This window comes from Colobus angolensis, unplaced genomic scaffold, assembly GCF_000951035.1.
Source record: "Colobus angolensis palliatus isolate OR3802 unplaced genomic scaffold, Cang.pa_1.0 Scaffold162, whole genome shotgun sequence".
In the NCBI taxonomy this organism is placed as follows: Eukaryota; Metazoa; Chordata; class Mammalia; order Primates; family Cercopithecidae; genus Colobus; species Colobus angolensis.
Genome location: NW_012114733.1, coordinates 4,837,643 through 4,862,687, shown reverse-complemented (window position 1 = coordinate 4,862,687; position 25,045 = coordinate 4,837,643). Strand labels below are relative to the sequence as shown.

At 41.6% G+C, this 25,045-nt stretch overlaps 2 protein-coding genes across 4 annotated transcripts in view; one reads left to right on the top strand and one right to left on the bottom strand.

The window, feature by feature from the left end:
• PDCD1LG2 (programmed cell death 1 ligand 2) overlaps positions 1 to 22,488 on the top strand; it is a 60,610-nt gene extending 38,122 nt beyond the window's left edge. Inside the window, exons 4-7 of one of the 3 annotated variants that reach the window (XM_011937323.1) lie at positions 690 to 959; positions 8,262 to 8,391; positions 13,844 to 13,893; positions 21,185 to 22,488. In XM_011937323.1, the coding sequence (XP_011792713.1) occupies positions 690 to 959; positions 8,262 to 8,391; positions 13,844 to 13,893; positions 21,185 to 21,216 (482 nt within the window). In that variant the 3' untranslated portion in view covers positions 21,217 to 22,488. Of the gene's footprint in view, positions 1 to 689; positions 960 to 8,256; positions 8,392 to 13,843; positions 13,898 to 21,184 lie in introns of all 3 variants that reach the window. The other 2 variants (XM_011937324.1, XM_011937322.1) reach the window with 2 other exon arrangements.
• Positions 1 to 25,045, bottom strand: part of PLGRKT (plasminogen receptor, C-terminal lysine transmembrane protein) — a 267,718-nt gene that overhangs the window by 193,355 nt on the left and 49,318 nt on the right. The gene's annotated exons all lie outside the window — the stretch shown is intronic.

Below are 25,045 nucleotides of genomic sequence, written 5' to 3'. Positions count from 1 at the left end.
AATTCACTCTGCATATACTGCAAAGAAGCATGTGTGTGCATGAACTGTGTGTATTTGTGTATATGTATGTGTATGTGTTAGGGAGAAGTGCAGAATAAATATACCCAACTCTTGACTATTTATAGACACTATCTAGGTCTTTATTTTTTTCTCTTCTTAATCTCAAAGAAAACTGAGGAAAGGAGGAGGTAAAAAGTAAATTTTTGACTGAAGATGTCTGGAAAAAGTACCAAATAAAGTGAGATAGTGGGTAATCTAGTGATTTTTATTTTTCCATCCTCTTTCTGGCCCCCAATTGTGAAATAATTCACAGCACTATAAGAAAGAAGCCACAAATTTTGGTAGCTTAGACCACTGTTGAGATCTGGAATCAGAATTCCAATGTTCAAATATTGGTCCTACCAGTTATAAGCTCTATGACTATAAGCAAAATACTCAACTTCTCTATCTTCAGTTACCCTGCACAAAAATTGGGAATATCAATGATGCCATCTTTATTGCATTGTAAGAACTAAATAATTCAACATGTGGAAAATAGCATGATATCAGGGATATAGAATGTGTTTACAAATGATAACCATTATTAATATTGATAGTGATAATTTTATTCATTTCACATGGCATTAAGTACCAAGCTCTATAGGAATCAGAAAATAAAGTCTTATTTCTTTTTCTTCTCTATTGTCCAGCTTCCTACAGGAAAATAAACACTCACATCCTAAAGGTTCCAGAAACAGATGAGGTAGAGCTCACATGCCAGGCTACAGGTTATCCTCTGGCAGAAGTATCCTGGCCAAACATCAGCGTTCCTGCCAACACCAGCCACTCCAGGACCCCTGAAGGCCTCTACCAGGTCACCAGTGTTCTGCGCCTAAAGCCACACCCTGGCAGAAACTTCAGCTGTGTGTTCTGGAATGCTCAAGTGAGGGAACTTACTTTGGCCAGCATTGACCTTCAAAGTAAGAGCTGCCCCCACTTCCTAGGTCTATCAGTCAGGGTTCAGGCAAGAAACAGATGGCACACTCCAGTGATTGGAGGAGAGTTTAATAAAGGGACTATTTATGAAGGTGTGATCAGCATTTGTAGAAACTACAAAGGATAGTGCAGAACACTGGGGCTTCAATATTGGGAGAGTAATTACCACTGTTGGAGAAGTTACTGGAATCAGAAGGCAACTGTAGGGAAAGCCCCATTTCACAGAAGCTGTAGCTACAGAATAGGGAAGCTGCCATCTGCAGCAACTCCAAAGGGTGGAAGCTGGATGAATGAATACCCCAACCTCATTCTCCTCCCACCCTCCAATCTCCTGCTAGTGCCTTCCATTGGCTGAACCCTGCTAGAAGTCAGAGAATACAAGGGTCCACTGTTGTATTCCATAAAAGTCAACTTCTCAGGGCTCAGAGCAGTGTTGAAGTGTATAGAACAGATCTGGAGAGGAAACAGAAAATATCTAATACAATAGCTAATGACTGTGACTCATGTACAGTGTCATGAGCCAGCAGAATGAATATTTCTTTGCTGTATTTGCTGCCAGTCAGCTGGTTATGGGGTTTTTCCAAGAAATTTGGTCTCTTACAAAATCCTTCAGAGCCTTGACTGGCTATGCTGGGTATTTTTGGAAGGGATCCCATACTTTTGATCTTCATACGCCAGCAGAATTTCAAACAATCTTGGGAAAATAACAACTTTTATCTGCCAAGTAAGGACAACAAACACCTAGTATCACAATCATTTCACAAGAGACAGGTAATTTCATCACCAAATGCATATGTTTCCTAATGCTCCTATATCAAATTACCACAAACTTCACAGTTTAAGACAACACAGATTTACTACCTGATACTTATGGAGGCCAGAAAGCCAGACTTGAGTTTCACTGGGCTCACATCAAGGTGTCAGCAGGATTGCAGAGGCCCTAAGAGAAGATTCCACTTTCCCGTCTTTTCCAGCTGCTAGAGGACACCTGCATTCATTGCCTTATGGCCCCTCCAATTTCAGAGGCAGCAACCCCATCATTCAGCCCTCTGCTTCTGTCACCACATCTCTCTCACTCTCTCTCTCTCTTTTTTTTTTTTTTTTTGAGATGGAGTCTTATTCTGCCACCCAGGCTGGAATGCAGTCCCACTATCCCGGCTCACTCCAACCTCCGCCTCCCAGGTTCAAGCAATTCTCCTGTCCCAGCCTCCTGAGAAGCTGGGATTACAGGCACATGCCACCATGACTGGCTAATTTTTGTATTTTCAGTAGAGATGGGGTATCTCCATGTTGGCCAGGCTGGTCTCAAACTCCTGATCTCAGGTGATTTGCCTGCCTCGGCCTCCCAAAGTTCTGGGATTACAGGCGTGAGCCACTGTGATCAGCCACATCTCTTTCTCTAACTAGCTTGCTTCTCTTTGCCACCTCTTAAGGACCATTGTGATTGCATTAGGTACTGCATCCCCCCGGTTATTCGGGGTGATCTTCCCATCTCAAGGTCCATCTTAAAAATTCCTTTTGCCATGTAAGGTGACATATTCACATGTTCCAGGGATTAGAATATGGACATCTTTGGAGAGAGCCATCATTTTATCTATCCTACTGAGATATACTGTCAGAATAAAGGACAGTCCCTAGTACTGATTCAATTTGGCTTTATAGAAAATTCACTATATCGTCATTGTATTTCACATTTTGCCCATTGTCTTAGCTGGGTAAGACAGAGCCTATGATAAGGACTTGTGTGTCATGCAGGTATTTAATTGGTAACCCAAGAGGGCAGAAACAAGAGATTTAGGAGTTTAAGAGAGAATAATATAAGAGTATATTATCAAAGTTGTTTGTGTGGGCAACAGAAACTCAAATATTCAAGGACCAGCATGTAGATAGCCTCCTAAGATATCTACTCAAAGAATTTCAGGTGGAAGGACTTGTTCATCTGCTTCACGTCCATTGGTTGACAGGAATATGAACTCCATTCTGCTGCTGGGCTAGACATGCATGTGGGCTGAGTGAGCTTTCCCCAGCATCCGTCGCATCAGAAAAGTCTCAGAGCAGAAAGAAAAGTATCCAATTTGAGGTGAATTACTGACCTTGAAGTGAGTGTAAGCCCACCCAGAATTCTACCCCCAGCTGGCTGAAGTGAAAGGTGGGGCTGAGAGGAAATAAGGCAGGACTTCAGAGTCCCCACTTGTACTATTCAAATCCACTCAAGCCCTACATTAAGTTGGCTCTGTCACTGAGCCTTCCAGCTGGGAGGGAGCCACAATCTCTGCAAAAGATTTAATGTACACCAGTTTGTGGAACAAGCTGCAGTTCCTGCTGCTGCTGTTGATCCCAAGCCACAGGTGATATTTGTTGTCTCACTCATCCACCATACATTCCAGATTTCCCTCACCCAGCACCTCAGATGGAATGGTTTCTTTGCCTGATAGGGTGACCCAGACTTACGACCCGAAGAGATCTGAGCTTTTGATCATCATGTCCTTAACAGACTGGGGTTGTTGCAAATATCTTTTCATTATCACTGGATATGGAAGTAAAAAGAACCAGTGAATCAGTGGACCCCTGAGTTCCAGACATACTCTTTCTTGTCTCCATTATATAGCAGTGTTCAAGATTTTCATGATAATCAAGATTGATTACTCCACCAGTATGGTAATTTTTTTCTTTGCTCACTGGTCTGCCAATATTAAGAGCTCTAGGTGGCCAGACCAGTAGCACAGCTTTAGATGCTAGAATTCCCCATAGGAAGCCAGACAGACCTTTGATCCAGCAAAGCCTAAATGTGCGGGGTTGAGCGAACTTCTATAAGTGAGTCATTGGAAGTAATGGTGAAAGGGGCCAACCTACAGCATTGGGATAGCCCTGGTACAGACACAGAACATGCTTGAGGAGGTTGTCAGGAGGAAGTGAATTAGACCTTGCACAGTACTACCACCATCAAGTACAGTTGGGGTGAGGCAGACATGGTATGAGTTGAGGCATCAGAGATATCTGATGCTTTATCCCAAATTAAAATTAATTTTTTTCATGGAGTGACACTGATCCACAGGCCAGACTCTAAGAACTTTGCAGTGACTGAATACCCATCTCATCATTACTTTCCTGGTATTTTCTTCTGGAAAAAATTATTCCCTGATACAGTTTTCAGAGGCAGCTAGAAGTACTGTCATCTCTCCCCTCTTTCCACTTCCCTACCTATCCGCAGTTTAGTACCCAATGCCAACACTAAAATTAGCCCAGCTTCTTTACAACTAAATTATTAGTTTAGAAAGAAAGATAGGAGTCATGCTAAGGACCTTAACTGAAATCAAAACATTAGAGGCTGGGCATGGTGGTTCATGTCTGTAATCCCAGTACTTTGGGAGGCCAAGGCAGGAGGATCACTTGAGCCCAGTAGATTGAGGTTACAGTGAGCTACAATTGTGCCACTGTACTCCACTCCAGCCTGGGCAACAGAGTGAGACCCTGTCTCCCAAAAAGAAAAGGAAAGGGGAGAGGAGAGGAGGGGAGGTAGGGAGGGGAAAGAAAGAAACTAGAAATCCATCAATTTTAGGACCAACTTCAGGTAAAAAAATGAATTATGCAAGTTGGTCTTTCAACATTCTCTACCTCTCTTTATATCATGGTTAAGACCACAGACTTCTCACCTCATGAAAGATGAACTCTAACTAATTCATACTAAAGCTAAAACCTCTAAGGAGGATTAAATATGAGCAATCCCAGGATAACTTTTTTTCCCTGGAATTGTTTACTCAACTGTCCTTTGTTATGTGGAATTTTCTGCCTGGTTAAGTGTAGGCCAGTACTTTGGATGAATTGTAGTTTTCTAGAAAGACGCTTTTTATATAAGAACCTCTCCAGGGAAATAGGGGCCTGTATAAGATGAATTTAGAAATAACTAGAGTCCACCCTTTACACTACTGATTATGTCAGTGTTTTGTTCTGCATGGTAGAGAAGTGAAAAGGCAGACTGACCATTTCTCTGAAAGCCTTTATGCTGTGAGAAGTTAACAGTGGAGTAAAATGGCCACCCTGCTCTCTCCACGGGAGCCAACATGGCTGACTAAATAGTCAACAACCATAGGAGAGACCTGTGGGGTCTTCATCAGAGCTCAGGATCTCCTAGGGTATCACTCATAAATGCAGCCATCAGGGAGATGGAGAAGTCTTTGTGTAGTTAGAAATTCTCAACCTGGTTTTACTCATCCTTCCCGGGTTTGTATTTGTCCTACTGTTCACTGACATGGATCCTCTGCTTCATTAACTATCCCTTCCTCACCACATGCTCTCTGAACGTGGTTGAACCTTTTCTACCTCCATGCCTTCTTTGCTCAGGTTTGTCCACATAAATATCATTATTTTTCTCTCTACTAGCTCCAAGCCCACCCTCTCTCTGGGGAAGCTCAGTCACTCCAGGGCACAAGGGAGTCTTTCCCTCATCCCACATTTTGAGACCTATCACCTGGACCATTTGTTTGCCTTATAACTATGGTTGCCTTTTTAATTGCTATTTTATTTTCCATGTATTTTCACTGTTCACACAAGTCTTCTTCATTCTACACTAAGGCAGAAGCAGAGTGCTGTGTTCATAATAAGTGCTCAACAAATGTTGGGTTGATGGGTTGGAGACTTCATCTTAGATAATACCAGTCCCATCATCCCAGCTACCAGACTGTGTGGACAGCCAGGTCAGAGCAGCCAAATGATATTCTAGCTTGTGGCACAAATACCAGCAACAAAATAACCAAAGTCACACATCTGCCTCATTATATCATTGCTAAGAGTATGCAATTATTGGCCAGGCACAGTGGCTCATGCCTGTAATCCTAGCACTTTGGGAGGCTGAGATGGGTGGATTGCTTAAGGCCAGGAGTTCAAAACCAGCCTGGCCAACATGGTGAAACCTCATCTCTAATAAAAATACAAAAAATTAGCTGGGTATGGTGGCAGTTGCCTGTAATCCCAGCTACTCATGAGGCTGAGGCAGGAGAATCACTTGAACCATGAGGCAGAGGTTGCAGTGAGCCAAGATCATGCCACTGCATTCCAGCCTGGGCAACAAGAGTGAAACTCCGTCTCAAATAAATAGAAAATAAATGAATAAAATGTCAAAAGAGTAGGCCAGGATTTTAAAACAACTTAGAGGAATATGTATTAGGATACAGGCTAAGCTACCATAATGAAGAGACCTCAAAATATAGTGAGAAGAAAGACAGAAGTTTATTTCTTTCCAGGTAACACTCAGGTGGTTCAGAGCAGCTAAGTAGCTATGTTCCATAGAGTCATTCAGTGATCCAGGTTCTTTTCATCCTGTTTCTCTGCCATTCTCCAGGATGTTGTCCCTATAAAATTGCCAAAGCTCAGTCAGTGCCAAACCCATGTTTCAACCTTCAGAAAGTAAATGAGTGGTGGAAGACGCATTCAATGTTTTAAGATGAAGACCTAGAAAACTCACTCTCTTAGCCTGAACTTAGATGACACAGCTGGGCCCACTTAACTACAGGGTAGGCTTGAGAAGCCATGTGTCCAGCTAATTCCTTAATATGAGAGTTGAAAGAAAGAATGGATTAACCAGCAGTATACCACAAGGTAACAAATGACTAGGAGGATCAGGCTAGGTGGACTAAAAGACAGTCAATTCAGTGCAACAATTCCATATTGACACTTTTCATGTAGCTGTTGCTTGGCTCTAGAGAGGACTCAGAGGTAGTTTAGATAAGGCCTTTGTCCTCCAAATACAGTCTAAGTATACTGATGTCCTACTGGATGTTCAACTTTGGAGTCTTCAGGGATGAGTAGAGCTTCTGTACATGGGAGAGACTGTGAGGGAACCTGCACAGGACAAGGGTTTGCATAAAGACACTGAGGTAGGGACCTCTCCTGTTGTGGGGACAGTGAGAGGCCCAGTTCTCCTTGACTCACATCCAGCAAGTGCTTACTAAGCACTTCCTAGAAATTAAGAAGCAGATTGTAATCAATATGGGTTATCCAATATTTGGATGAGCAAGGCTCCTTATTTTTCCTTCCTTAATGTTAATCACACTCTTTTGGATGGAGACAAATATCTGTGGGGGCTGACCTTTGGGTCAGATAGATCTGGGTTTGCAATCCTGGCACTGCCATTTACTTAGCAGTGATGATCGATAGATTATTTAGCATCTCTGAGACTTACTTCCTCAACTCTAAAATGAGGGGCTCAGACTAAATGATGTCTAATCCCTTCTCCAGTAAAACAATCCATGTTCTCAGATAGCACTGTGCTGGAGGTGGTGGGGTTTGAGGGCTGGGAAGTTGGGAGGACTGAGCCTTTCCTCCTGAGCAGTTCTGTCCAGTTTTTCCTGTACCAGTCTGTCATGTTTATTCCATGTGAATGACTCCATGAGGCAAAATTCAAGCTTTTGAAAAGGGCACAAATTAACTTGGGCACCCTTTCATTTCCCTGTAGGTGAACACTCCTCCAGCCCTGCCTTTTGTCAGTCTGGAGCCCTTGTTCTAATCTGCACACACCAGAGGACTTTATAAGGCTTCCCTCAGCCTCCAGAATTATTCTTCTGATCCACCCCTGTACTAAACTCATCCTTTCCTCAGTGCCAAGGCCTTGAAAAACTGAAACAAGGCAAAGGGTCAACTGTAGTAATTCACACTAAGGCATGAGTGACTGGGTTTAATATATTAACACTACATAGGATATTCTATTTTTCTCAAAAGGATCCTGTTAATCCTTGAAATTTAACAACTAATGGTATATATTCTAAGCACTGTGAGTACTTGTCAGTGGGGGAAAGACATTTTGGGGCTGAGAGATTTTGCCACTGGGAAGAGAGAGAGGATGAGGAGGAGAAGGTTGATAGGGAGGAAAAAGAGAAAAAAGAAAGAAAGATGCTTGGATGATAGATAGATAGATAGATAGATAGATAGATAGATAGATAGATAGATGGCAAAAAATAATATGAGAGAGTGGTAAAAAGCACAGAATCTGGAACCAGGCTTTATCTTAGCTGGGTCACTTACTGTGTAACTTAGGGAAAGCTTCCTAGTCTCTTTGTGCCTCACTTTCTTCAGCAGTGAAATGGGGATCATAGCAGAGCCAACCTCACAGAGTGGTTGTGAGGAGTGGATGAGCTGATAGGTGCAGAGCACTTAGAACAGGGCCTGGTGTGGAGTAAATGCTCCACAGAGCTAGCCATATTGGCTGTCACCCACTCATGTGGCCAGCCTGTTGGTCTACCTCTGAGCTGCCATGTAACAGGATTCTGGTGCTTTTCCTTCACCCAGGTCAGATAGAACCCAGGACCCATTCAACTTGGCTGCTTCACATTTTCATCCCCTCCTGCATCATCGCTTTCATTTTCATAGCCACAGTGATAGCCCTAAGAAAACAACTCTGTCAAAAGCTGTATTCTTCAAAAGGTAAGTGAGTTTTATTCATGGTAACCAAATGGACTGGGTGTCTGCACTGAGCCACTGCTTTGCACTGCAGGCCTACAGATCCCTGGTTTCATGCTAAACCCACCTAGAGCTTATGAACCACTTTGAGCTTGTCTTGTTGATTATTTTTCCCCAGAAGAAAATGGCTCTCGTCGTCAGTGAGCTGAACTTCTTACATTGAGTTTTTTAAAGGGAATGTTTTGTTCTTATGTCTGAAAGAGTTTGTCTTATTCTTTGAGCCAAGAGCTTTCATCAGCCTCATGAGAGTGATGTTATTTGGCAATGCAGATAGCTACGTGCTCAGATTTTGCTGGTGGGAGGTTGCCAGGATCCTTTCTGAGGATTCCTTCCATTTTCACTCCTCTTTTCCCCAGTCTGGACATGAGCTGGGATAAACCCACCCCCTGTCTCCCAGGAATCTCAACCCCACAGTTGGGTAAGGAAAGGAGAAAGGTTTTTGAGGCCATTTGGGGATAAGGAAACAGCTGGTTGGTGGTGCCTTAACGTCTTTCAGTAGCTCCCTTCGAGTTTCTCCTTAGCCTGTTGTATTCTCACCAACACACTCCTGTTCTGTTGTACCAGCTGGGACAAAGCATGCTGAAGCCTTTGAGCCCTGATTTCATTGCTTCATTGTTCATGTGTCTGTCCTTGGTTTCCTGGGAGGAGCCTGCCCACAAAACCCCCAGGATGTATGCAGGTCTAGCTGGTGCTTTCCTAAACGGCTCCCTTGTCTGCACTCAACAGACTTCTCCAAAGATCTATATGCGGCCTCATCTATAGAAAAGGAAATGATATGTGGAAATAATTCAGTAGGACTTTGGAGTAGCACTGTCTGAGGACTAGGGAAATTTTAAGTGGTTGTTATCTTACATTTATATTCATAACTTCTATTTTCTCATCTGCCATAAAATATTGTCATGTTCTATTTGTCCATTGCCCTATGTGTGATTACATTCACTTGGGTGCTGACCACAATACTTCTAACTGTAGAATGCAAGGAATTGTTGCCAAAAGAAAAAGACAGAGGGAGGGAAGAAGATGGTGAGGGGAGTGAGGGAGAAAGAGAAAGCAGGAGATGGGGAAGAAGAAAGATAGAAAGAAAAATAAATGTGGAAGGGAAGGGAGCTTCATGGTAAAGGAGGTATCTCCAACAGAACTTTGACTTTTAAATAGAACCATTTCAGAGAGTTATGTCAGATCCACCTCAGTTGTCTTATCTTCTGCCATTCTTCTTTTACCTCCCACACCCATACCTCTTGAAAATAGTCTTATACCAGAGTTCAAGGCCTAGGGCCTGAGGACTCCTTAAGCATTTCAGAAATGAGCAGCTGAGTCTTCCGTCCCAGCTCTTTGGGAGAATAGAATGGAGTCACACTCAAAGATAGAGTGTAAATAAATCCTCTCCTCATCCTTCACCCCAATCTTAAGAGTGAGTGAAGATATCAGTAGCTCAGAGCTGGGATGTAAAGCTCAAGTCCTAACTGTGATTAGGAGACCTCTGTTACAAAGAAGAATTGAGTGAATAAATGTGCAAACAATTTCTTTTATATTTTTAATGAACCAGAGAGAAATAACAATTGCCTATATAATCCTTGTCTCTAAATCATTTGCATTCAGATCTGCTTTCTTACATGTGTCTGCTATGCACACAAACTTGTGTGCCACGGAAAAGGGTTGAGAACTGCTGGTGATGTGGACAGAGTTTTAAACCAAGGTCAGAGGGCTAGGCTGGGACCTGGTGCTGCCATTTATTGGCTCTCTGACCTTGTACAAGTTGCCGGTCTTCTTTGAGATGGTCTTTCTATCTGTAAAAGGGGAAGTAGCAAGAGAAGGAACATTTTACAGCTTATTGGCTGAACTTCACTGCCACTAGTCTGGTTCAACTTGGACTACAGAGGAATCTTCCTAACTGGTTTCCCTGTATTCACTCCTGCTCCCTCCAACTTGGTCTGTTCTCACTTTTTGCTAGAATAGGCTTTTAAAAATCATAAATCTACCATATGTCCTCTGTTCAGACCTTCTCCATGGCTTCCTGTTGCTCACTGGATGAAGTTCCCACAAGCCCAGGATGGTTTGACTCACGTCTCCAACTTTAACTGCATCACCATCAACTTCATTGTCTAAGCTCTAACCATACAGGATTTTCTAGTCCTCACAGGCATCGCGGTCTTTCAATTCCAAGTTTTCTCATACAAAATTGTCTCTTCTTAAATATTTTCTTCTTGTTGTCCACCTGAGTTGGAGTCATCTGTTAAATCTCAGCTAAGCTTATACTTCACCAAGTTTTTCCTAATTCTACCCACCACATACCACACCCATTATATTAAATCCCCTTATTATATGTTTCCATAGCACCTACTTCTTCTTTCAATATACTCAGCACACAATTACAAGTCTAGGATCTGTTTTAATAGCTTGGGCTACCAATTAAATTGCATCCCTTTTAATTTTCCAATTAATTCCTCAAGCACCCACATGCCTATCTTAGCAAGAAGTTCAATGTCTCTCCCTTATAGCATGTACTTCTCCACCTCCCACAAACTGACAGAAAGCTTACTTAGCCCACAGGGCCAGTGCTATTTACAAACAGGCAGGAAGGCTACTAGGGAGCTAGGTTAGTCCTCCAGAGAGCCCTGGTTTTGAGCAGTTGCTGTCTACTACTGCCATGTAGAATCTCTGGTCCTTCCAGGTGTTTCCATCCACTATGCAAAGGTAACCTTGCTGGTCCTAATCCCCACACAGACCACAGTGCTACAAGATTACAGTTCTTATGGTTTCCCAACACATGCTCTGTCATTGGTCCCAAAGCAGGACCCCAACGGGTTGATGAGGTAGGAGGGGATCCCTGCCTTAGCCACAGCTGTGCACAGCCAGCCTCTTCCCTTCTAGGCCCTCATGTTGAGCCTGGGACACCAGTCCTAACTTCCTTCTCTTGAGTTCCTCTTAGGGCCATTGTTATCCTGAACTTCTTAGTCCATTGCAAAGTTAAGTAAAGAGGCAGCAGTCTTGGTCCCTTTCCTTCCAGATGGCTTCTTAGCTCTGAACAGATTTACCCACCTATACCTCAGTGACTAGCTCTGTGCACTAAAGGGTATTAGGAGGGCAGCCATTATTCATCCATAAAAGGTCCTGTTTACCATTTTCCCCTAAGAGGAACCATTCAGTAGTTCAAGGCTCCAGGGTGACCTGCTGGGCTCTAAAGAAGAAGCTGGCAACTTCTGTTGTAAAATAATGTTAAATTCTGCTTCATCTGCTAGTCTCTATGTTTCAAGAGTATAGTAACTGTGTTTCTCTGATTCACCAATACATGCCCAGTATCTAAAAAATTACCTGGCATATAATAAATGTTCAATAAAATTTTAAACATTGAACCTACAATATGCAGATGAGTATGCTAGATCTGCTCTGTCCAATATAATAGCCATCTGTGGCTCTTTTTAAGTTAAATAAAAATTCAGTTCATCAGTCACATCTTAAGTATTCACACATTGTAAGTGCTCAATAACCATGTACAGATAATTGCTCCTGTACCGGACAGTGCAGATATACAACATTTCCATCATTGCAGAAAGTTCTACTGAAAATCACTGTGCTAGACCCTTTACAAACTTCTTCTCACTTAATTTCACAAAAATTGCTTGTGGCAGGGAGAAGTGTCTTTATGCTGGGTGAGGCTCAGAAAAGTTATACGACTTCCCAAAGTCATACAGCTAGGATTTGAATACAGGTCTGTTTGACTCCAAAACTTGTGGCCTATTTGTTGCAAAAGTGCTTAATACAAATCGATTCAATCAATATTATTATCTTTGAGCAATGGAAGGAGAAAGTAAGTTTCAATCCAAAAGAATTGAGTGACTTACACATTGACTTGCTGAGCCAATGGCAAAGTCAACTTAGAATCCAGTAGGAGTCACCAGCTACGGAATCTAGATCTTTAGAACAGGTCTTCAGATCTTCAGAACAGTGTTTCTTAAAGTCTCTTGTGAAGGACCAGTTATCATCATAGGCTGGTAACAGTTCACCTACCAGCACCAGCCCATGAACCAGACTCTGAGTGGCATAGTCCTAGAAGATTGAGCCAGAATTTTACAAAGGTTTAAAGACCAAATATGCTGGTTTATGGTTACCTGTGGCCCACAGAGAGTGGCAGCACTAACCTCAGGCATTAAGGAGGTACCCACTGAAGCCAACATTCAAGAGCAATTCCTATGGGTTAATCACTGGGCTCCTTTCAAATGCAAACCCTCATGAAAGAGACTACAGTGCTGAATAGAGACCCCCAAATTCCAAGCCAAGCTCAAGACAGTCATGAAGGAATTACTAAAAACCTGGTATACAGGGCAAAAGCAGAATTAGGAATGGACTGATTTCAGGAACCCAGGCAATGGCAGGAGTTGGGCATTAAATCCTAAAAGAGAATCAGAGTGGGAGAGAATATGTGAAATCAGAGGTTAAGAAAAAAGTGAAAATCTATTCGTGATTGCAAAGATATGAAACCAACCTAAGATCCCATTGATGAATAGGTGGATAAAGAAAATGTGGTATATATACACCATGGAATACTACTCAGCCATAAAAGAGAATGAGATAATGTGTTTTGCAACAACTTGGATGGAGTTGGAGGTCATTATTCCAAGTGAAGTAACTCAGGAATGGAAAACCAAATACCATATATTCTCACTTCTAAGTGGGAGCTAAGCTATGGGTATGCAAAGGCATACAGAGTGGTATAATGGACACTGGAGACTCAGAAGGAGAGTGTAGGGAGTGACAGTGAGGAATTAAAAAGCTGCATATTGAGTTCAATGTATACTACATGAGTGATGGGTGCACTAAAATCTCAGACTTCACCAGTATACAATCCATACATGGATATGTAACCAAAAACCACTTGTATCCCTAAACCTATTGATATAAAAAAAATAAAAGAAAGATGTGAAACCAAGGAAAGTTACTGGTGAACAGCATCCCATTATGTGAACTTGTGCTTCTGAACCAGTAACTTGAGTTACTTTGAACCACTATCAGTCACTTATACCTTAGTGTAAATTAACTGATCAGAACTTCTGACCCGGGCCAGGGAAGGCAGGGTAGAAGTGGCAGTCAAGACTAAAGCAGAAAAGGGAGAGCTAATTCTGCAGCCAGACATTTCCTGGGTTGGATACCCAAATTAGTCCCTCAGCCTTTAAGTGCCTAAGGGCCAGGAGTAGACAGAGGAATGGAAAGTGTGGGTCTTCTTTGTTCACAGTCTTTGCCTAGCGGCCAGATTTTGCATTATGCATTACTATCCTGAGGTCCCAGGCCACAGAGAACATTTGGGCTTCCCTATGTGCATTTATTTAGATTTACTTTTTGTTCTGCCACATTTTAATCTATAAACCAAACAAAATTTTCTCATTAATCTTATTCCATTTCTGGAATTTTTCTTTTTCAGACACAACAAAAAGACCTGTCACCACGAAAAAGAGGGAAGTGAACAGTGCTGTGAGTAAGCATGATTTTTGCTTTTCTTTCTTACCTTCTTTTCTCTCTCAGTTTGAATTTTAAAGCAACCACTGTTCTATTAATTCGTGGAAGGCAACTGAATAGTTCCAGCTTATAGAATCTTCCTGTTTGGTAACATTTCAGGAAAGCCTTGTTCTTAGCCCCAGAACAATCATGCCATCTTTTGCTCGGTCTATATTCCTAAGCATTCCCAGATGATACTGCACTGGACCTCTGGTCTCACATAGTTAGATACGGAGTTAAAATCTAACAGCAAAGAGAAGATACTCAACTGCGATGCAATTGACAGTGGATGTTTTTGCAACAAACAATGATTAAGAAGTATATTGTTGTGGGCTGTGAGTCAAGAGTAATATGGGGAAAACAGAAGTCTCTTCATGAGGTTGACAGGCTTGGAGCTGGAATCTGTGGAGGAGGAATGATATGACCCAAGGGTCAGAAAAAGCAGGTTGCTAAAATCATTAAGCCTGGTTGGATGAAAAGCTTAAACTCAGGGGAAGCAGCACATGATTGTGGGGGCTGGCAAGTTGGAAACGTGTACGGCAGGCCAGCAGTCTGGAAACCCAGGCAGGATTTCTATGTTACAGTCTTGAGGCACAATTCCGTCTTTTCTGGGAAACCTCAGTTTTTTGCCCTTAAGGCCCTCAACTGATTGAATGAAGCCAACCTACATCATGAAAGGTAATCAGCTTTACTCCAAGTTAACTGATAGCAAGTGATAATTACATCTACAAAATACTTTCACAGCAACATATAGACTAACATTTGACAAAGCAACTGGGCACAATAGCCTAGCCAAGATGACACATAAAATTAATCATCACAGGTACCAAGCGATGAGGGGGACAGTCTTGGCCATATACTTGGCTGAAGTAAGTCAATTTGTCATTCCTGCCTGAGCCTTTATAAATAGAAGTAAGTAACCAACTGCTATCTGGTCACTGGAGTTGTCCAAGAGGCCAGGGTTCTGTCTAATAACTGCTCATGCATGAACCTGCCAACCTAGATTGCATGCAGACTACCAGTTTGGTGTTTTTGTTTAGTTCAGCAGGACTTTTTTCTCAGCTCACTGCCTCTCAAACTTTCAGCAACAAAAGGACATCTGTGATATCAGAATCTACCACTCTAAGTATTTGGATGCAATAGCAATGAATATCTGAGTAAATCTAGGTGGGGAGTGGAGGCACCCTGTAGCCAAAATGACTTAACAAAATCAAACCAAAGTTTTGAAAATGATGTCTTGGTTCAATGAAGAGATTACTTGAGGTAGGTTTGACTTATCTAATATCTTATTTTCTTTTTTTTTGGCTGGAGTGCAGTGGCCGGATCTCAGCTCACTGCAAGCTCCGCCTCCTGGGTTTACGCCATTCTCCTGCCTCAGCCTCCCGAGTAGCTGGGACTACAGGCGCCCACCAAATCGCCCGGCTAGTTTTTTGTATTTTTTAGTAGAGACAGGGTTTCACCGTGTTAGCCAGGATGGTCTCGATCTCCTGACCTCGTGATCCGCCCGTCTGGGCCTCCCAAAGTGCTGGGATTACAGGCTTGAGCCACCGCGCCCGGCCTCTAATATCTTATTTTCTTTGTCAATACCTAATGAGGAATTTAAATATTTCTAGATAGCTTTGGAAAAGTCCCTTAAAGAGGCACCAGCATACCACTGCCAGATCTAATCCCCCAAACACTGTTTTCATCATCATCATGTCATCTCTTGTCTCTAGAAATCATATCAAATCCTTCCCAGGGTTTTTCAGACCTTTTGACAATTAGCCACATTTCACTAAGCCAACTCATCTACCACTTCTCAACAAAACTTTTCCTCAAGTCGAGCTGCTCCACCAACACCACTGCCATGAGCTCATTCCCACTTCTGTGCCTTTGCTCACGTTGGTTATTCTTTTGGAGCGCCCTTCCCATTCCTTCTGACTTGTCCAAATCCCAACTTTTAGCATGGTCTACTTTAAGATACAGTAATGATTAACTTTATTATTATAACACCAGGTTTCTGTTCTAAAACATTAGAAGTGTGTTTAGACTAGCTCATTTAATCCTCACAGTAGCCCTCTGAAGTATTTACTCCCTGCTTTCCATTTTATAGGTGAGGAAGCAAAACATGAAGCAGTTAACTAACTTGCCCAAGGTATATGGCTAATAATATAAGGACCAATAAATTGATTCAGCAATCCAGGTGTCCAAGTCCAGAATCCACACCCATACCCTACACTCTGCTTTTTTTAAATTTAATTTAATTTTTTTTAGAGACAGGGTCATGCTCTGTCACCCAGGTTGGAGTGCAGTGGTATGACCGTGGCTCACTGCAGCCTCAACTTTTGGACTCAAGCGATCTTCCCACGTCAGCCTCCTGAGTGGCTGGGACTACAGGTGCATGTACTTCTTCCAAGACTTTTATTCAGATGAATATTTTCCCTTCCAACTTAAGAAGCAAAGGGCTTGCTGGTTTTGCTTCACCAACCAGCAACTGAAGCAAGACCTGACTTGTGAAAATGCGTAGTAGAGTTCAGTATTAGTGCTGTTTCAGCATTTCCTGGATCTCTTGCCTTTGTGCACATGATAGAATTGCACTTCTCTATAATTAATTGTAGTTAAGTGTGGTCATGTAACTCACTTTCGTCAATTAAGGTGGGTGCCACTGTACCTGGATTTTTTATTTTTATTTTTTGTAGAACTGGGGTCTCACTATGTTGCCCAGGATGGTCTCAAACTCCTGGGCCCAAGCAATCCTCCTGCCTTGACCTCCCAAAGTGCTGGAATTCCAGGCGTGAGCCACTGTGCCCAGCCTACATATACTATACTCTCTTGCTTAATCTGTAAGACTTTCTCCCCCGACTCATACCTTTCTATTTTTCCTCTGCATTGTACACACAGTCTATACCATTCTTAAGCACATGATTACAGCATTATTTTCTGGCTGCTTCTATGTGTCTATATTTTAGGTCCACCTGGTCAATATAATAAAGTGGGATATTAGTGTTAATGCAACTATATGGTATTTGATATTTGTCTTGTCCATTTATCAATGCTTCTTACAGTTTATTATATGATAAATTTAAAAGGTGTCCAATTTTGACCAAATTTGACTCAATGCCATAAAAGAATATCAAAATAAATTTTGTTTAATTTTAGTTGAGTCTATCAACTCAAAAAAGAACAAACTACAACAATAACAAGTTTCAGAATATTTTTAAAATTACTGATGTTTTTATGAGTATAAAAATAAAAAAGTACAAAGAAAACAAAAATAATTTAGAATCCATTGCCCAGAAATTGCCATGGTTAAGATTTTAATGTTGCTCAAGACCAGACAGCTCAGGGCTTTGACATTCTCACACCCATTCTCTGCCATCCAAGTTCTATCCCACCCCAAAACCATCCATTATGAGGAGACTGTACAGCTGTAGGCTGCCCAGGAGCCATCCTGCACTCTCATATTGTGACTCAGCATCTTGGGAGATGGAGTCTTGGGACTTGGCCTGGACATGTCCCTTGCATGTACTTCTTCCAAGACTTTTATTCAGATGAATATTTTCCCTTCCAACTTAAGAAGCAAAGGGCTTGCTGGTTTTGCTTCACTAACCAGCAACTGAAGCAAGACCCAACTTGTGAAAACGCCTAATAGAGTTCAGTATTAGTGCTGTTTCAGCATTTCCTGGATCTCTTGCCTTTGTGCACATGATAGAATTGCACTTCTCTGTAATTAATTTGTAGTTAAGTGTGGTCATGTAACTCACTTTTGTCAATTAAATGTAAGCGTAAGTGATGCGTGTTATTTCTGAGTAGAAGATGTAACAGTTGGCACGTGCTTTGCCATATTTTCTTTATCCATCTGGCATGGTAACCAGTAACATTCTAGGTAGTAATTGCTCCATCAGTCTCAGTCTCTGAGTAACTAAAATTGACAGAGTCCCCTGGTGATCCTCAATGTACATGGAACATGAGCAAGAATAAGCTTTTGTTTTTTATATTGAGATTTTGGAGTTGTTTGTTCCTACAGCATTACCTAGTTTACTCTAATACAACATGGAAAAAACTGGAACCTATAATAAATAGATCCCACATTGCATTTAAACTTCTATTTCTGAGGAATAATAATGTGGGGAAATACTTTCTATATAATAAAAAAATAGAAAAATTGCAAAATAAAAATATTCTTATGTATCATTCATGTTCTATTAAAAATGTTATTTATAGATTCACCATATTCCCTTCCTCCAGAAAAACAGAAGTAAAAATATGAAAATGCCTATAATTATGTCTTTGGATTATGGAACAATGTATTGCTTTTTACTTTTATGTTTTCTGAATTTTATTTTTGAGTGCCCTGATGTAATACTTTTACGAAGAAGAAGAAGACTTTCTGAAGCCATTTCAACCATCTCCACTCACCTCTCTAGATCCCAGTAGTTAAATACATTATATAGGACTCTTCATCAGTCCTTATCAACTTTAGGAAGGGCAATGCTATACCTTCTTTAAAGGACACCTACCAATGTCTTAGTTGCCTTTCAAAGATTCCTAGCACAGCTAAATGTGATGGATATGCTCTAAGGATGTACGAGCTGAAGTGACTTGCATAAGGTCATCTCATAACTTACTGTTAGAAATGGAGCTAGAACTCAGACCCACTGAGTCCTTGTCTGTGACACACCGCCCTTTCCATTTGTGGAAGTTGTTCTTGTATCTAATTTTACTTGTGCTGCTATCTGGGCCTATGCCATTCTCCCTCTTATGCAGACAAGCAGATAAACAATAAAACTTTAGGAGTGGGTTATGATACCATAGATATATATCATCTATCCTTTACAAAATAGTTATTACAGTCATCAAGCCTTGGTTAGAGTTTACAGACCATGTATCCTAGCTACCTCATTTCACAGATTATGACATTGCGGGCTAAGAGATATTAAGTGACTTCCTTAAGTGAAACAGTAGCAGACCAAAAAAAGTCATGATTCCCAGCATAATGCTACTCACTCATTTATTCATTCATTCACCCACCCACTCACAAACGTGTATTAAATGTCTGCTATTTGCAAGACCCTGTCAGTTAGGCCATGTGGGAACTAGAAGGATGAATTTATCAGTCATCCAAGATTCTTAGAATAAAGTATTACAGATAAGGTACTCAAGAAACAGTTCTCATTCACATAATTTGGGTTAAAACAAGAAGCCAGCTTTCTATATGCTTTTGTATATAGAAAGACTATATGCCAGTCTTTATGTTTTTTTGTTTGCTTTGTTTGTTTTCTTGAGTATCCTGTCTTCTTTCTAAGAACTTCCACCTGAGAACTGACCACAGCGTCAGCATTCCACATGGGCGTGTTTCCTTTCCCCTTTCCCATTTCACTGGTTTCCAATTTCTTTTTCTTTTGCCATTATAAATCTTTTGCAAAGGAAATATTAGACAGAACTCCTACATGTCTAGCAAATTAAAATAGTGGTGAAATTAGAGTAGAGGATATAATCATCCTACCATAGGTCCCTACAAAGGCCTCTAAGGCAGGGGTCCCCAACCTCTGGGCCACAGACCGGTACCACTGGCCTGTTAGGAACTGAGCCACACAGCAGGAGGTTAGCAGCGGGCAAGTGGCTGTTACTGCCTGAGTTCTACCTCCTGTGAGATCAGCAGCAGCATTAGATTCTTATAGGAGCATGAACCCTATTGTGAACTGCACATATAAATGATCTAGGTTGTGTGCTCCTTATGAAAATCTAATGTCTGATGATCTGAGGTGGAACAGGTTCATCCTGAAACTATACCCTACCCCCACTCCCACACCCAATCCATGGAAAAATTGTCTTCCACGAAACCTGTCACTGGTGCCAAAAAGGTTGGGGACCACTGCTCTAAGATACCTTGTGCTTCTTGGAACATATTTGGAAAATCATATAGCTCTCAAATTATCCCTATATCCTAAAGCCCACCTTACTTATCAATCCACAGAAATGCCCAATCCATGTCAGGCAACCTCACACTTTCTTTCTTCAGGCAGCACAGTTGTCTCAGGGAGGGAGGAGGGTGCTATTAGCAAGAGGAGTCACTAACAGCTTCATTCACCTGTGCCCATGAATTTTTAATGGTGTGAAAAGTCTGTGTATTTTTTATGATTCTCTGTGTTTCATATAAGAGGGACAAACAATACATGAATACAAACAATACATGAGTTCAGAGATGGGGACAAATATCACTTTAAGCTGAGGATAATCAGGAAAGAAGAAAGGTTTCATGTAGAAGGTGACTTTTGAACCAGGAAGAAATGGAAACAGCAGACTATTCTAGATAGAGGAGACACTAAGAGGAAAGGCAAAGAGGCAGGAAGGTGTGGGAAAGTGCACTTGACCCCGTTCAGAAAGAAAGCCAGGTGTGAGATAAGGGGGAAAGACTGTTAGGGGACGTATTATAAACCATTAATTCCAGGCAAAGGTTAGATTTTACTTACTAGGCAAGAGTGCTTCAGTTAGATCCTAGCAGGAAATGGAGGGCATGCTTAGAACAGGTAACTGAGGCAAGTTTAATGAAGAGACTATTTACAAAGGTGTGTGCAGCATTAAGGGAAACCAGCAAGGGATGCTGAGCATGCCAGGATGTAATAGCAGGTAGGGAAAGTGACTATCCCTAGGTCTGAAGGAGAAAGGGGAGGGAGCAGTTCCCAGAACCCTAGTAAAAATGGCAATAAGAAAGGTCCATCTGGAAGGACCTGTGGTCTTTAACAGAGGGACAAAGTCAACCTACAACTTGTCTGGGAGGTTGCTGAGGAATAGATACCCTAACCTTGCTCTCAGCCCACTGCAACCCACTTTTTCACCTAGACTGAGCCCAGTCAAAGACAGAGGGAGGAGTCCAGTGATGTAGTCTACAATGTCATCATCCTGGAGCATGAATAGAGTGCAGCAGGGTGAATAATGAGTTCCTGCAGGAACTAATAGAAATATCTGACACAATAGGAAACTATAAGAGGTTTTGAATAGGAGAGGCCCCTGAAATGTGCTCCAATATTACTGAGCTATGTGTGGCCCACAGAATGGAAAAGGAATGGCTCTTGCAATAGGTCTGAGGAGAGAAGCTGAACACTTGGACTAGGGCAATGGTAAAAACTGTGGAAAGAAAAGTTTTTAACGAAAAGTTTTAAACCATGCTGCTTCCAGCTAGATGAACATTTTTTAAAAAATTAGTTCCTCACTCAAATTTTGGGGAAGTTATATATTTTCTAATCATAACAAATGATTTTTCTTATTTGTGGGCTTTTCTCCCCAGATCTGAACCTGTGGTCTTGGGAGCCAGGATGACCTGATGTGACATCTAAAGAAGCTTCTGGACTCTGAACAAGAATTTGGTGGCCTGCAGAGCTTGCCATTTGCACTTTTCAAATGCCTTTGGATGATCCAGCACTTTAATCTGAAACCTGCAACAAGACTAGCCAGCACCTGGCCATGAAACCTGCCCCTTCACTGATCTGGACTTATCTCTGGAGACTATGGCTCTGAGCAAGCACGACTGCACTTTACAAAATTACCCCACTGGATCCTGGACCCACAGAGTGCCTTGAGGCTCCTTCTTGCTGCCAGACTGAAAGCAAAAGGAATTATTTCCTCTCAAGTTTCCTAAGTGATTTCCAAAAGCAGAGATGTGTGGAAATTTCCAGTTACAGAAACAGATGGGTTGCCAATAGAGTTATTTTTTATCTATAGCTTCCTCTGGGTACTGGAAGAGCCTATTGAGAATATGACCTCATAGACAGGGCTTTGCACAAACTCAAATCATAATTGACATGTTTTATGGCTTACTGGAATCTTGATAGCATCTGAAGTTGTTCTAACTAACAGAGAGCATTTAAATATACAATAAGTGCACAAATTGTGGAGTAAAGACATCAAGCTCTGTTTTTGAGGTCTAAGTCACAAAGCATTTGTTTTAACCTGTAACAGCACCGTGTTTAATAGTGGTTGTTTTTGTTTAAACTACATCTTTCCTTTAGAAATTCTTGGTTTCTTTTTAATTTTTTTACCTTAGAAATCAATGATATACAGTCAAAAATATTTGATATGCTCATACATTGTATCTGCAGCAATTTCAGATGAGTAGCTAAAATGGCCAAAGTCCCAAACTAAGGTTCCTTTTCTGGCCCTCTATATGACTTTAAACTTGAGCTTTCAGTGCCTCAGTTGGCACATCTGTGATACAGCAATGCTAAGTAGTCAAGGCCTTTTATAATTGGCACTATGGAAATCCTGCAAGATCCCACTACGTATGTGTGCAGCAGACGGGTAACTTGGCTACAGTAACGGCTTTATTTTGTTAAATTTGTTCTTCATACTGGAGCCATGAAGCTCAGAGCATTAGCTGATCCTTGAACTATTCAAATGGGCACATTATTAGCTAGTATAACAGAGTTAGGTAGGTGGGCCTACAGCAAGCTCCTTAACTGAGCAAAATCTGGGGCTTATGGGAATGAAAGGGTGTGAAATTGACTAACAGACAAATCATACATCTCAGTTTCTCAATTCTCATGTAAATCAGAGAATGCCTTTAAAGAATAAAACTCAATTGTTACTCTTCAATGTTCTTCACATAGTCTACTTTTGGGTAAGAAGTTTGCTCAGGGTCTTGCAAGTCAGTAAGGTTAATATCCTGTTACGCCATTTGGCTCCCAAAGATTTGAAGGCCTTTGAGGCAAACTTTGATGCACTTGTCAGGAGAGTTGGGTCCTAGGGATGCTAGATCTGGGGTTCCTGCTGGAGGAGGAGCACTTCCTAACACCACAGAGAGCAGGGCAGGAGACAAGGCCTTCTTCTCTGGAAGAAAGCCCAGCTATGCTACCCCTACCCCCACCCATGCCCTAGATATGTGATTAGTGTGCTGAATCCTTGGGTGGTTTTGTTTAACTCTGCTAGGAACCCAGTGGCATAATGGTTTCTGTCAAAATATTTCCATCTTTGTTCCTAGATTGGAGCTATCTTTTAGAATACCAAATAGGGAGAGGGCAACCTAGCTGTAGTATCCTGAAATCTGGGTTCTGTCAGGGGAGAACATCAAAAGGCATTATGTCTTAGCTTCAGAAATTTTCTATACTACAGCATGCTATCTTAACACATAACGTTTATCAAGTACTTGCTATTGCCCAATATTGTTAAGCATTTTACACACACTATTGGAACGAATCATCCCCAGACTCTCTGAAAAAGACACTATTAACGACTCCATTTTACAGATAAGGAAAGGCACAGAGAGGTTAAGTAATTTGGTTAAGGCTGCTCGTTCAGTTTGAAAGGGATGGAATCAGAGCAACAAACCTATATTTTTCATTACACATCATAATGTGCCCTGATTTCCTACCATATGGGGTTTAAAGTGGTATTTTTATACTGTGTGGTCTCTTTGCTAGTCAACAATTAATTTCAGAAACAACAGATGCTGGCGAGGGTACAGAGAAATAGGAACACTTTTACACCGCTGGTGGGAGTGTAAATTAGTTCAACCATTGTGAAAGACAGTGTGGTGATTCCTCAAGGGTCTAGAACCAGAAATACCATTTGACCCAGCAATCCCATTACTGAGTATATACCCAAAGGATTATAAATCATTCTACTATAAAGGCACATGCACATGTATGTTTATTGCAGCACTATTCACAATAGCTAAGACTTGGAACCAACCCAAATACCCATCAATAATAGACTGGATAAAGAAAATATGGCACATATACAGCATGGAATACTATGCAGCCATAAAAAAGAATGAATTCATGTCCTTTGCAGGGACATGGATGAAGCTGGAAACCATAATCCTCAGCAAACTAACAATGGAACAGAAAAGCAAACACCACACGTTCTCACTCATAAGTGGGAGCTGAACAATGAGAACACATGGACACAAGGAAGGGAACATCACACACCGGAGCCTGTTGAGAGGGCAGGGGGAAAGTGGAGGGAGAGCATTAGGACAAATACCTAATGAATACAGGGCTTAAAACTTAGATGACAGGTTGATAGGTGCAGCAAACCACCATGGCACATGTATACCTATGTAACAAACCTGCACATTCAGCATATGTATCCCAGAACTTAAAATAATAATAATAATTAATTTCACTCTTTTCCAGGGAAGTGCTATAGAAGTATAGGTGGTGTGTGGGTTCTGGCATCAGAGATTCAAACCCCAGCTCAACTAGGTATGAGTTATACAACTTTGAATATATTGGTTGACCTCTAAGCATCAGTTTCCTTCAATATAGTGAGACCTGACTGGGTGCAGTGGCTCACGCCTGTAATCCTAGCACTTTGGGAGGTAGAGGTGGGTGAATCACTTAAAGCCAGGAGTTCAAGACCAGCCTGGCCAACATGGTGAAATCCCATCTCTACTAGAAATACAAAAATTAGCTGGGCATAGTGGCACATGCCTGTAATCACAGCTACTCAGCAGACTGAGGCAGGAGAATAGCTTGAACCTAGGAGGTGGAGGTTGCAGTGAACTGAAATCACACCACTGCACTCCAGCCTGGGCAACAAGCCAGACTCTGCCTCAAAAACAAAGCATATATATGATATACTGATACCCCATCTCTGCAAAAAAAATTTTTTTAATTTAAAAAACAAAAATTTAAAGGAGCCAGGTGCAGTGGCTCATGCCTGTAATCCCAACACTTGGGAGACTGAGGCGGGTGGATCATGAGGTCAGGAGTTCAAGACCAGTCTGGCGAAAATGGTGAAACCCTGTCTCTACTAAACATACAAAAATTAGCCGAGAGTGGTGGTGGGTGCCTGTAATCCCAGCTACTCGGGAGGCTGAAGCAGGAGAATCATGTGGACCCGGGAGGCCGAGGTTGCAGTGAGCCGAGATCACGCCACTGCACTCTAGCCTGGGCAACAGGGCAAGACTCTGTCTCAAAAAAAAATGAAAGCAATTATCTTTCTCAGTTTATCATGAGGATTTTGAGCACAGGTTTTGTCATTCCCCTTAGACTCCTAGAGAGCAGGAAAGGAGTGAGATTTTTGCCATGTACCTGGTACGTGATAGGTATCTCATGCATGGTCACCTCTGAGACTCATTATATATTGAGAGAATGGCTACTCTTAACACTTCTACTTTTTTTTTTTTTTTTTTTTGAGATGGACTTTT